General features: G+C 59.1%; 2 protein-coding genes across 7 annotated transcripts; one reads left to right on the top strand and one right to left on the bottom strand.

The window, feature by feature from the left end:
* The first annotated feature begins 488 nt into the window (after window positions 1-488).
* Window positions 489-8,250, top strand: SPOUT1 (SPOUT domain containing methyltransferase 1). Of its 6 annotated transcripts, none has more exons than XM_070251585.1 (12): window positions 489-595; window positions 1,209-1,254; window positions 1,547-1,672; window positions 3,163-3,322; window positions 3,556-3,645; window positions 3,758-3,807; window positions 5,054-5,106; window positions 5,385-5,457; window positions 5,562-5,660; window positions 6,194-6,296; window positions 6,437-6,584; window positions 7,472-8,250. In XM_070251585.1, the coding sequence occupies exons 1-12, from the start codon at window positions 560-562 to the stop codon at window positions 7,538-7,540; spliced, it is 1,053 nt and encodes a 350-aa protein (XP_070107686.1). In that variant the 5' UTR covers window positions 489-559; the 3' UTR covers window positions 7,541-8,250. The 6 variants fall into 6 exon arrangements, with proteins under 6 accessions (XP_070107686.1, XP_001499881.4, XP_005605909.2 ...); XM_001499831.7 differs by lacking the exon at window positions 5,054-5,106 and adding an exon at window positions 4,007-4,137; XM_070251586.1 differs by lacking the exon at window positions 5,054-5,106 and adding an exon at window positions 4,007-4,137 and having other exon boundaries at window positions 519-864.
* Window positions 7,630-11,006, bottom strand: ENDOG (endonuclease G). The gene is made up of 3 exons (XM_023629072.2): window positions 10,363-11,006; window positions 9,185-9,294; window positions 7,630-7,978 (listed from the first exon to the last, which is right to left on the bottom strand). Exons 1-3 carry the CDS (start codon window positions 10,867-10,869, stop codon window positions 7,696-7,698), a joined length of 900 nt encoding a protein of 299 aa, XP_023484840.2. The 5' UTR covers window positions 10,870-11,006; the 3' UTR covers window positions 7,630-7,695.
* Window positions 11,007-11,811: the final 805 nt, after the last annotated feature.

Genomic DNA, 11,811 nt, shown 5'->3' with positions numbered 1-11,811 from the left:
TATAACAAATGCCCACACTGACACAAGATGTTAACACCAGGGGAAAGCAAGTGGGGGAGATAGGTTATATGGGAACTCTCTGTACTATCTACTCGATTTTCGGTAAACCTAAATCTGCTCTAAAAACTAAAGTCTGCTAATTAAGAGGGAGTAAATGAACGAATCTATAAAAGAACTGGATTAAATTATCTCTAAGGTCATTTCCAGATCTGAATCACACTCCAACTCTGCGCGTCAGGGTCCCCAGGTATAAAACCAAGCTGAGGTTTGAGTGTCGTGGTCGTCCAGAGCCAGAGAGCGGCTCTCCAGTCGTCCAAGGGACCAGGACAGTACCCAAAACGCTGCCCATTTAAACCCCAGGCCGGCCATGAGCCCCGCCCACCCAGCTCGGGCACTGCGCGCCCGGGGAGCCCAGCCCAGCCCACGCGCTCCCCCAGCAGCCAGGCGCCTAGGCCACGCCCCCGCGCGCCGCTGGCTCCCCGATTGGACAGCTCGGAGGAGGTGTGGCCGGAAGGGGTGAGAGTGATTGGCTGGGCGTGGGCGAAGACGTGCGGCGAACATGGCGGAACGCTTGAGGAAGCGGCCTTGCGGCCCGGTGGGTGGTAGAAGCTGGGATCCCGAAGCAGGACCGGCGTGGGGGCATGAGGACGCGCCGCGTGCAGGGCAGGGCCGCGCACCCCGCTCCCTACTTCTCGCTGATCTGGGGCCAGAAGCCCCGAGGTGCCGCATGCTCGTGGCCGCGTGCGCCCCCGCCCCGATGAGAACCGGAGGTGGGAGCCGGGGTCTGAGCCAGAGCCGGGACAGCGGCAGGTCATCCATTGTCGGACGCCCTCGAGGCTCCTCTGGCCGGCCCGGATTCGGGAGGTGGGACCCTACTCACAATCCCGATCCCTTTCGTGGCGTGTCTCTTCTGACTCCCAGGGTGGCGTGCGCAGGTCTTGTTCCCCTGAGCTTCAGTTTTCTCTTCTCTCCAGTGGGAACTCATTCAGCAACTTATTCAGTGCCTGCTGTATGCCAAGTGTCGTCTCAGGGACTGGGGTGCAGCAGGTCCTTGCCTCGCTCTCCCTGGGGCAGCAGCGTGTAGGGGTTCCCTGGTTTCCTCACCGCCCCCATTTAGAGGGAGGAGACAGCTGTGGAGCAGCAAGTGGGACTCCTCCCACGTTGACCATTTAGCCTCACTCCTGTACCTCTTCCCACTCCCACTCCAGGGTGAACACGGGCAAAGAGTCGAGTGGCGAAAATGGAAGAAACAGAGTAAGTAAGGGGCTGGGGAGTTTGGTGGAGGGGGGAGTCTGTGCTCACCCTTTCCCCAGGCCATTCCAGCAGTGCACAGCTGAACATTAGGGAGAGCCCCCAGGTTTGTCCCCTGTGGGTCCCACAGCACCCAAAATGGGGAGGAAGGGGCTAGAAGTCCTGGGAGGTTCCTCTGGCTGCTCACCCAGCAGCAGCACTGGAGAGCTCAGGCTGACCCTATGGAGAGGGCACCATCTCCGGGATTGCTCCAAGTCCCTCTTCCCTCCACCAATTGGGATGTCTTCTTATCCAGAGAAAGAGGAGAAAAAGAAGTGGAAGGATCTCAAGCTGATGAAAAAACTGGAGCGGCAGCGGGCACAGGAGGAACAGGCAAAGTGCCAGCAGGAGGAGGAGGCAGCTGCACAGGGCGAGGACAGAGGTGAGCAGCTTGGGCCCTGGGCAGGGCAGAGAATGTTGTATCTGGAAGGGACCTTAGAGAGCAGTGGGTCCAGACGCCTTGTCCTGATGGAGAGACCCCGAGAACTGAGTGCTGACCTCCTACTTAGAGAAGGAATCATGTCTCAGGGGCTAATGCCTCCAGACCTCATCCTCGTGACAATAGTTATGTTTTACCTTTTTTTTTAAAAAAAAAAAATTGGCACCTGAGCTAAGAACTGTTGCCAATCTTCCTTTTTTTTTTTTCTGCTTTTTCTCTCAAAATCCCCCCAATACATAGTTGCGTATTTTAGTTGTGGGTCCTTCTGGTTGTGGCATGTGGGACGCTGCCTCAACTTGGCCTGACAAGTGGTGCCACGTCCACGCCCAGGATCCGAACCAGCCAAACCCTGGGCCGCCGAAGTGGAGCGTGCGAACTTAACCACTGGGCCATGGGGCCGGCCCCATGTTTTGCTTTTTTTATTGAGGATTTTAATTTCATTTTTCATTTAATTATTTTGATTCCATAATAAGAATGCCTCTTTTTTTCCTCATTAACTAATACATGCTCAAAACAAAACCCCTCGAACCATACAGAAAACTATAATGAAGAAAAGTCCCAGCAAGCCTGGCAGTGAACGTTTCTCCAGATGTTGTTGTCCCCGCTCAGACACACGTAGAGAGATGTGTAGACACAGTTTTACAGAAGTGAGAGCCCTTGATCGTGCACATCTGGGCCTGGTGTTTCTCATCCCACATTGCATCCTGGCTGTCCTTCCACGTCAGTACGTTTGGATCTACCCTAACAAATTATATCTTCTCCTTGGCCAGACCTGATGCTCTGGAGGGTCAGGGGCCGTACAGACCTGTAAGCCCAGTGATGGTGACCGTGGGGACAGTGACTGAGCATGTCAGCTGTCTCAGACACTGGGGAAGCCTTTTATGGGCATTAGCTCATGTGGCTCCCTTTGGATGACTCTCGGAGGGAGAGTGTGGTGGTCCCTCTGGAACCAGAGGCCTGAACCCCTATCTCAGTTGTCCTGCCTTTTTGTGACCTTAGGCCACATATTTGACCTCTCTGGGCCACAGGTTCCCCAACCTGGGGATCATAGTAGCACCTGCTTCCTAGGGTTATTGGGTAAGTGTGCACACATTAAAAAAAGTCATTCAAAATAAATATTGGCTCTCATTATCATTCCCATTTGACAGCTGGAGAACTGAGGCAGTAAGGGGTGGAGCCAGGATGGGAACTTAGCCAATGCCTCTAACCACCCCCTGGCCTTGCCCTGCTCATGCGAGCCTTGGAGATCGCTGAGTCCATTTTCCTCTTGGGGGGATGGAGGCCAGGAGAGGGGAGTTGGATCTATTTTGCTGATCTCAAAATTCCTCTCAGTGGGAAAATTCTCTAACTCTGGGCTCTGGGATTAGAGGAAGGGAGGAGAGGGCATGGCTCTGGCCTCTCAGACTGACCCTGAGCACCCCTCCCCTGCCCAGGGCGGCCCTACACCCTGAGCGTGGCCCTGCCGGGCTCCATCCTGGACAACGCCCAGTCGCCCGAGCTTCGGACCTACCTGGCCGGCCAGATTGCCAGAGCCTGCGCCATCTTCTGTGTGGATGAGATTGTGGTGTTCGATGAAGAGGGCCAAGATGCCAAGTGAGGGGCCATCCTCACTTGGGTCTCTGGGGCTCAAGGAGGAGGGGACCTGCCAGGATTGGCCTGATTTCACCCTTTGCCCTGCCTCCTTGCCTGGGCTGAGAACCCTGCCTGCAATGCCCCCATTGTCACCCTGGTGGGTGGAGTTGAAAGCGGGGGCCCCGCAGAAGTCGGACTTGGGGAGGAGCTGTCGAAGGGAACACCAAGGCTCCTGAGCCTGTCTTTCTCTCCAGGACTGTGGAGGGAGAATTCAGGGGAGTTGGCAAGAAGGGACAGGCATGCGTGCAGCTGGCCCGGATCCTGCAGTACCTGGAGTGTCCACAGTAAGGGGGTGAAGGGCAGACTTCCCGAGCAGGAGGGAGGGGTGGTGGAGGCGCAGGTCAGGCCAGAAGTGGCCTCGCCTAGGAACTTCCTAAGCTCCGCCTCCTTTGCTAGGTACCTGAGAAAGGCATTCTTCCCCAAGCACCAGGATCTGCAGTTTGCAGGTAAGGCTGGGGGCCTGACTGACCCCCGTCTCCTGTGGATCATCCCTCCAACCCTGAGAAATCAGCCCAGGCAGGGCAGGTCCTGTGCCTGGTGGCAAGCAGCAGGTCTGTGGCAGAGCTGGCACTTGGACCAGGGTTCCCTGCCACAACCCTCAGGTGCTTTTGCACCCCCAGACTTCCCGGTCCCTCCCCACCACAGGGCTCCTGAACCCCTTAGACAGCCCTCACCACATGCGTCAGGATGAGGAATCCGAGTTCCGAGAGGGTGTCGTGGTGGACCGGCCCACCCGGCCAGGCCAGGGCTCCTTTGTCAACTGTGGCATGAAGAAGGTAGGATTGAAGGGTGGGTTGGGACATCCTTCCCAGACACACCCTGGCTACGGAGAACAGGCAGGGGCAGGTGACTGGGGAGCCCTGGATCAGGCATCTCCGCCTGCTGATCCCCTAGTAATGCAGATTTGGGCCAGAGAAGTGCCTAAAATGGGACTCTTGATAGATAAAGCCAGGAGCAAATTTACTGTTTTTTAAAAAGCAAATCAACAGGGCCAGCCCTGTGGCTAAGTGGTTAAGTTCACAGGCTCTGCTTCTGCAGCCCAGGGTTTCACCAGTTCAGATCCTGGGTGCGGACATGGCACCGCTCATCAGGCCATGCTGAGGTGGCGTCTCACATGCCACAACCAGAAGGACCCACAACTAGAATCTACAACTCTGTACTAGGGGGCTTTGGGGAGAAGGAAAAAAAAAAAAGATTGGCAACAGATGTTAGCTCAGGGCCAATCTTTAAAAAAAAATTTAGAAAAAAAAAAAAGCACATCAACAGAAGACAGACGTTGTGTTAAAAACAAAACAGAACCCCACCAAAGCAAGTTTAGACTCACTCTGGGGCTGCTCTCGTGAGGCCAAGCCGAGCTGGGGATTGGAGCATTCGCTTACCACCTGTTTACCCTCAAGTCTCCTAGAGTCGGAGGAGAAACATTTCAATGTGTGGGATCCCCTCCCCTCAAAGAACAGACCAGAAATAACTGGCTAAAAGCAGACCAGGATGACCCAGACACAAATGAAAGGGGAAGGGCATGAGAAACCCCCAAGAGGGAGAGAAAAGGCCCTATCCTGAGCTCACAGTCGGCACACCTCGAGAACGGCAGTTGTTACTCAGCACGACTCCCACGCATGAAGCGTTTACTTCTTGCCAGGCCCTGTGCAGCCTAAGACAGCTATTGTTTACGGAAGGTCTTCTGTCTGACAGATGAGGAACCAGGTTCAGAGATGTCAAGTGACCCGCCTAAACTCCTACAGCTAGTAAGTGGCACATAGCCACAAAAACATAGAAAAGTGGGATTTCATCTACTCAGGAAATATTTACCTCCTACTCCATGCCCAGCCTGGGCCAGTATCTTGTGGTCATTTTGCACGAATAGTCTCTTACGAGCAGATCTGGCCCAGGTGCCAGGGATGGGGGTGGTGGTGAAGGTTGGCCTGGACCCCTCAGGTCCCTCGCCAGCTCCACAGATCCCATGTCTGGGAGAACAGTGACTCCTGCTGGTCGTGCAGGGAACGGCATCACTTTCTTTTCCCAGGAGGTGAAGATTGACAAGAACCTGGAGCCTGGACTTCGGGTGACGGTGCGACTGAACCAGAGGCAGCTCCCAGGTGTCCGAAGGCTTCCCCTACCTGGCCGGCCTGAGGGCTTGGAGCCTCCTTCCGCTTTCTTGTCCCCTCACCCCGTCTTCACAGCCTCTCTGCTTCCCCTCCAGAAAGCAAGACCTACCGTGGAAAAGTTGTGTCATCACAGGACCCTCGCACCAAAGCTGGTCTCTACTGGGGCTACACGGTCCGCCTGGCATCCTGCCTCAGTAAGGACAGAGCTCCTCCTCTGAATAGCCGTCCTCTCTGTCCGGGAGGCCACAGAGAGCCTTGCTTGACCCAAAAGTCAGACCAAGGTCCTTTCCCTGCTAACTTGCTGTGTGTCCTTGGGCAAGTGCCTTTCCTTCTCTGGGCCTTGGTCTCCCTGAGTGCGCTGCCTGGAATGCTGTTAAGGACTTCTGAGGAAAAGTACCATGATGGATTAACGATGTCTGCCGTGGGATTGGGAATGGGGGCAAAAGGACCAGATGAGTCAGAGGTGCACTCAGAGCTATTCTCAGAGCTCCTTGCTATGCGCCCTCTGCATTATTTCCCCCATCTGGCACTGGCGTGGGCTCTCCCTGCTTAGTCCCTGCCTTCCCGGGAGCAGTGGAGAGCCTGAGGGTGGCCTGTTAACCTGCATCCCTCCCCACCCCCCCGCGCGTGCACACACACACACAGACACACACACACCACACCCCCCCCCCCCCCGAGTGGCTGTGGCTTGTGGGGAGCAGGCCACCCACTGAGCTGGCCTCCCTAGGTGCTGTGTTTGCTGAGGCCCCCTTCCAGGACGGGTATGACCTGACCATTGGGACATCAGAGCGAGGCTCAGATGTGGCTTCTGCCCAGCTTCCCAGCTTCAGGTGGGTGCAGGCTGGGGCAGGGACGGGGGGCAAAGCTGTGCAGACTGGGCCTCTGCTGTGTGCAGGGGGCCGAGAGCTCTGGGGGCGGCATTCAGTGGGGCCTCGATGGGCAGTTAGTGACCCCCTCCTGTGGGTGCCAGGCACGCTCTCGTGGTGTTCGGGGGCCTCCAGGGGCTGGAAGCTGGTGTGGATGCTGACCCCAACCTGGAGGTGGCTGAGCCAAGTGTCCTCTTCGATCTGTACGTCAACACCTGCCCCAACCAGGGCAGCCGCACCATCCGCACGGAGGTGAGCCGCCCGCCTCCCCGGCCTCAGCTCCCAGCCAGGGGCGGGGGCCTTGGGGTCTGTCCGAAGGGGGTTGCAGCTCTCCCTGTCGTCACCCACCCGAGGCTGCCCTGAGCCGGCCTTCTCTGGGGGTGGTCTCCTCACCACCTGGGCCTCACCCCAGCTGACCCGCAGCAGGGACAGGATGCGGGTGAGCTGGGTGCTGGTGCGGGGCCAGCTGCTCCCAAGCTGGAAGACTGGGAAACCTGCTCATGCCTGCTCTGGGCTACGTTCCCTTAGCTGTTTGCCCAGTGTCCCACTGCCTTGTGTGTGACCGTGCTGGGCAGGGCAGCCTTCCTGCCAGGCTTCCCTGGCACCTCAGCCCTGTGGGGACAGTATGCAGCCAGCTCTGTGAGCCTTGGTCTTGGGCCTGTGAGCACTTGGCTGGGGAGGCTCTGTTGCTTCCATGGGTCTTAAAGGATAGTGACTAAACAGGTGGATGGTCCCAGTCTTCCTGTCCCCTAGGGCCCTGCCGGGGCCAGGTAGCTGTGAGCCTGTGAGCTGCACCCTCCCAGCAGGAACCCTGGCTCCCACCCTTCCAACAGCTGCACTGAGGGCTGTGAACTTCCTGCCCATCACCTCCCTGAGCTTCACCCTGGGAGGCAGGAATGATTAGGATCATCCCTGTTTGATAGAGGGGGAGACTGAGAAACAGAGAGGTGAGGCCCTTCCCAGCAGGGCACGCAGCCAGCCCGCAGCAGATGGGCAGCATGAAGCTGGGCCTTTCCGTAACCTACCAGGCGGCAGACCCCATGGGCTGGCTCCTGGGTGGCCTGGCACTGAAGGCAGCTGGGAGCCAGGGTGCCTGCCAGCCTCTCAGGCCCCAGCCCACTGCTGGGCTTCTCTTCCAGGAAGCCATCCTCATCTCCCTGGCTGCCTTGCAGCCGGGCCTCACGCGGGCAGGCGCCCGGCCCAGCTGAAGGTTCCGTCAGGCCCAGGACAGGAAGCAGCAGCAGAGAAGCCAGAGGTTCCGGCAGGTCACCTAGGACAGACACGGCCAAGACTCATCTCCAAAAATAACCACCTTTAATCTGACCCAGCCCCTAAGCCCCACAGTCTGGCTGCGCCGCCATCCTCACTTGCTGCCTGCAGTGATGGCCTTGACTCTGCCCGCCCTTGCCAGTATGTTTGGCACAAAGAGCAGCCCCGAGGCCCGCTCGATGCTCTCGATGGGCACCAGGAAGCGCTCCAGGGGGATGGCCTCATCCACGGGAGCGTTGGGCATCACATAGGAGCGGAGTTCGATTTGCCCGCCTGCTGCCTCCAGGATCAGCACCTTGAAGAAGTGGGTGGGCACCGCCACGTGGTTCTTGCCAATGACCTGGTACTTCACGTAGGACTTCCCATCAGCCTCAGTCCTGCAGGCAGAACCAGGCACACACAGCCTTCAGGGCTCCCAGAGGGTCTGGTCGGACCCAAGGCCACCACCTCCAGGAAGCCTTCCCGGACCCGACCTCCACCTTGTGTCAACCTGCATGACTGGTCCTTCCACCTGAGGCTTCTGTGCCCTGCTTAGCTCCTAGGGGATGGGAGCTCCCTGCAGGGCAGAGATGTACTCTTACCCTGACTTCCTCGTGCTCAGCATGGGGTCAGGCAGGGTGGGTGGTAGCAATAAATGCTGTTGGAGGAATCAGGCCTTCTAAAGACTCGCATTCATCCCTATGGACATGCGATCACTGTCTGTTTCTCCCCGTGGAGAGTGAGCACCCAGTGGGCAAGGCTGGGAGGGCTGAATGTCAGCCCCAGCGAAGGGGGCCTGGTACATAGCGGTGCCCGAACACTGGCTGGGGGACTTCCCAGCCATAGGAGGCACTTGCTAATTCAAGGTTATCAGTGCCCCAGCCACCACCTCAGCCCTGAACAGGGTGACATCCGCCTTCGTACTTTGTCCCCTAAACAACCACGAGATAGATAACGGGCATCCTCCCTGTGTTGGTGGAGAGGACCTTGAGGTCATTTGCCCACAGTACGCAGAGACTAGGCAACGGGGCCTGGCTTCCATCCCAGGCCTGTGGACTCGGGAGCCAGCTGTTCTCCCACAACCCATTGCCTCTCTCACTCCTGTCTTCAGTGGCCCAGGGAAACCACAGCATGCCCAGAGGAGCTCAGTCCGTTCTCCCTGGGAGACGGCTGCAGAGGGACGAGCGTGAAGGCTCAGGGTCAGGAAGATGGAGTTCAAACCATAGCTCCGGGAGGAGGGTCGGGGGGTTGCTCCAAGCAGAGGAGAGACTGAAGGCAAGCGAGGTTGGTGCAGGGTTTCTATCTGGGAGAACCCAGGGTTGGGTGGATGTGACAAGAGGTGACGTAGGGGAGAGGAGCAAGGGCAGATTTAGGGCCTGATGCCCATGGGCAGAGGGGACAGGGTCTAGGTGGGCGCCCCAAAGGTCTCTGGCTGTGGAAGTAGAACTAGGCGGCCCAAGGCAGGGAATAGACAGACTTGCCAAGAAACCAGATGAGTGGTGACCTGGGAGTGGTGACACCAAGCCTGGGCAGGATTAGTGGCAGGAGGAGGCCTCTAGCGAGGGAGGACCCGGTGTCCCCAGGGTCCTCAGCTCTGGCCTCACCTGGGCAGGAATAGTGGCCCCGTGCAGACATAGACGTTCTGGTAGGTGCGGGTCAGGCTGCGGCTGTACTTCTCCAGGTTGTTCCAGGCGTTCTGGTTGAGGTGGGGCACCTGGTAGGAGAGGTGGGGCTCAGAGAACTGTGGCTGGGGCCTTTCCCCTCTGTGGGAGGGGCTGCCCCAGGCCCTGAGGGGTGGGCACTGACATCAAGCCAGGAGATTGGTTGGGGTGGGGGGGAGCATGTAGAGGAAACTGAGGTTCAAGGAAGGGGAGTCACTCTAGGCCATGTGGCCATGAGGGTGGAGTTCACACAGAGCTCAAGGGGGTGCTGGCTCGCCCCCATCTAGCAGGGGAGGACTAGTAGCCCAGGTCTCAAAGCCGTTTCTCAGCTCCAAAGAGCCATACGAAGGAGAGGGGCACATCTTTGAGAGAGAAACTGAGGCCTGCCCCAGCCCCCAGGGGCTCCTGAGAAGGCCAGCTCTCCCGACCATCTCTGCTTTCCTTTTCCCAGCCAAGCACTGCAGAGCGCAGCCGGGACTGTCGGGAATCTGCTTCTGACTCCATCACTTGGGCTCTCCAGTCCTCAGCGCAGTGTCGAGTCAAATGCTCAGGGGGCTGTGCTGCTGGGAGCACAGAAGTCAGGTGCAGAGGCCTGGACCCTGCCGGCTTCACCCAGAGCCCCACATCAGTTTCATTCCACTGGTGACCGGGTCCTGCTGGGAACAGGGCTAGAGGTGGGGTGGCTTGTCCAGGAGCACAGTGACTGCTCCTAACAGCCGACTGACTGCGTGCCAGCTAACTTGCCTTTTACTCCTGGATGGCAGGCAGAGTAGGACAGTGGCTGAAAGCTCTGGGTCCCCTGGACAGGCTCCCTGGGTCTCCTCCCGCTGTGTGACACTGGGCCAATCATTTGCCTGTCTGAGCCTCAGTTCCCTCATTATAGTACTTTTGTATGCATTGTGTCTTCAGTTGTCAGCGCTACTGCATGAGATAGGTGAGTAAGTTTATCCCCATTTTACAGACAAGCTCAAGCTCAGGGAGGCCGGGGCGCTCTGTTAAGGCCAGACTGCAGAGCGGGTGCTCGCCCCCGGGCTCGGTCCCTCCCGGCCCTAGAGCGGGCGCCCGCAGCTGCCCATTCTGCAGAGGGGCGAAGCGAGGCTCCGCGGGGGCGCGCGGCCTACCTGGGGCGCGACGTTGCTCAGGTAGAAGGTGTCGTCCATGGCCTTCTGGCTCCAGCGGTGGTTGGCGGCGGCGGCGAGGTGGCCGCGGTCGAAGCCGCTGCCGCGGTAGTCGGCGTTGGTGGCGCGGTGGTAGGCGTGCACCGAGTCGTCCTCGCGGAAGTCGCACGCGCGGCGGTCGCCGTCGCCGCGGAGCCGCTCGGGCCGCAGCTGCTCGACCACCCAGAGCGCGCCGCGGGTGCGCGGGTCGTAGCACAGCACGTACGACTCGCGGCTCTTGAGCTGCACCAGCCCGGGCAGCCCGTACTTGGTCAGCTCGCCGGCGCCGCCGCCCGCCGGGCCCCCGGGCAGGGCGGGCAGCTCGGCCGCCGCCGCCACGGGCAGCACGGGCAGCCGGCCCAGCAGCCCCGGCGCCGCCCGCGCGTCCGCCCGCCGCCGCCGCCAGCTCTCGGCGGCCGCCCCCAGGCCGGCGCCCAGCGCCAGGGTCAGCCCGGCCTGCAGCGCCCGCATGGCCCGGGAGCACGGCCCTAGCGCGGCCCACAGCGCAGGGACCGCCGCGGCCTCGGGCGTCCGACCCGCCGGGCTCTTAAAGGGGCTGCGCCCACAGCTGGGCAGGGGCCGGGTCGGGGCGTGGGAAGGTGGGCTGTCCGTCCTCTCTCCTAACGCTCCCAAGCCCTTGGGGCTCCAACAGAAGCGGTCAGGACGGCCGAGCCGACCTCTCGGCGCCCTTTCTTTGCCCTTTTAAGAATCGGACCTCAGAGGCGAGGCACCGACTCCCCGGTTGGTGATTGGCCGCCGCCAGGCCCGGCTCGCCCCGCCTCGCCTCACGGGTCTCCGCGAGGGCCCCTCCTCCTCTGCGCTAACAGCGAGCGCGGAGAAAGCGTCAAGTACGGGTCTAAAGTGCTTCCATCACTGTTTAATCCTCAAGACCCCGAGGGGGAGCTTCTAGTTGGCAGAACAAGGACAAGACCCCAGGTCTGTCTGACACCAGAGTCTATCCTCCTAACCATTCACCATAAGGCAAAAGTTCCAGGACCCTGGCAAACATTTTAACACCCGGCGTGAGGACAATGATGCAGCGGTGGATGCTCATTGCTGGTTGGAACAGAAACCGGTACCAGAAAGCAAGCTCAGAGTGTATGAAAAGCCTTAAAAAGGCTCATACCTTTCAACCTACCTAGAGAACTGAGCTGGGGAAATAAATCGAGAACACAAGGCTTTGGGGGCCACCACTGATGCAGCGGTTAAGCTCCCACATTCCACTTTCACAGCACCGGGGATTTGCCGATTGGGATCCTGGGTACAGACCTACACACTGCTTATCAAGCCATGCTGTGGCAGGTGTCCCACATATAAAATAGAGGAAGATGGGCATGGATGTTGGCTCGGGGCCAATCTTCCTCAGCAGAAAGAGGATTGGCGGCAGATGCTAGCTGAGGGTTAATCTACCTC

The sequence above is a fragment of the Equus caballus genome, chromosome 25 (genome assembly GCF_041296265.1).
Source record: "Equus caballus isolate H_3958 breed thoroughbred chromosome 25, TB-T2T, whole genome shotgun sequence".
In the NCBI taxonomy this organism is placed as follows: domain Eukaryota; kingdom Metazoa; phylum Chordata; class Mammalia; order Perissodactyla; family Equidae; genus Equus; species Equus caballus.
This window is presented reverse-complemented; position numbering and strand designations above follow the sequence as displayed.

What these genes read in the sequence shown, in the direction of transcription:
- SPOUT1 (XM_001499831.7), top strand. Translation starts at nt 560, where the DNA reads ATGGCGGAACGCTTGAGGAAGCGGCCTTGCGGCCCG. An exon ending in TGCACAGGGCGAGGACAGAG is followed by an intron (nt 1,673 to 3,162) that starts GTGAGCAGCTTG and finishes TCCCCTGCCCAG; the next exon opens with GGCGGCCCTACACCCTGAGC. An exon ending in CCGCCTGGCATCCTGCCTCA is followed by an intron (nt 5,661 to 6,193) that starts GTAAGGACAGAG and finishes TGGCCTCCCTAG; the next exon opens with GTGCTGTGTTTGCTGAGGCC.
- ENDOG (XM_023629072.2), bottom strand. Translation starts at nt 10,869, where the DNA reads ATGCGGGCGCTGCAGGCCGGGCTGACCCTGGCGCTGGGCGCCGGCCTG. An exon ending in TGAGCAACGTCGCGCCCCAG is followed by an intron (nt 9,295 to 10,362) that starts GTAGGCCGCGCG and finishes CTCTCCTACCAG; the next exon opens with GTGCCCCACCTCAACCAGAA. An exon ending in GGGCCACTATTCCTGCCCAG is followed by an intron (nt 7,979 to 9,184) that starts GTGAGGCCAGAG and finishes TTCTGCCTGCAG; the next exon opens with GACTGAGGCTGATGGGAAGT.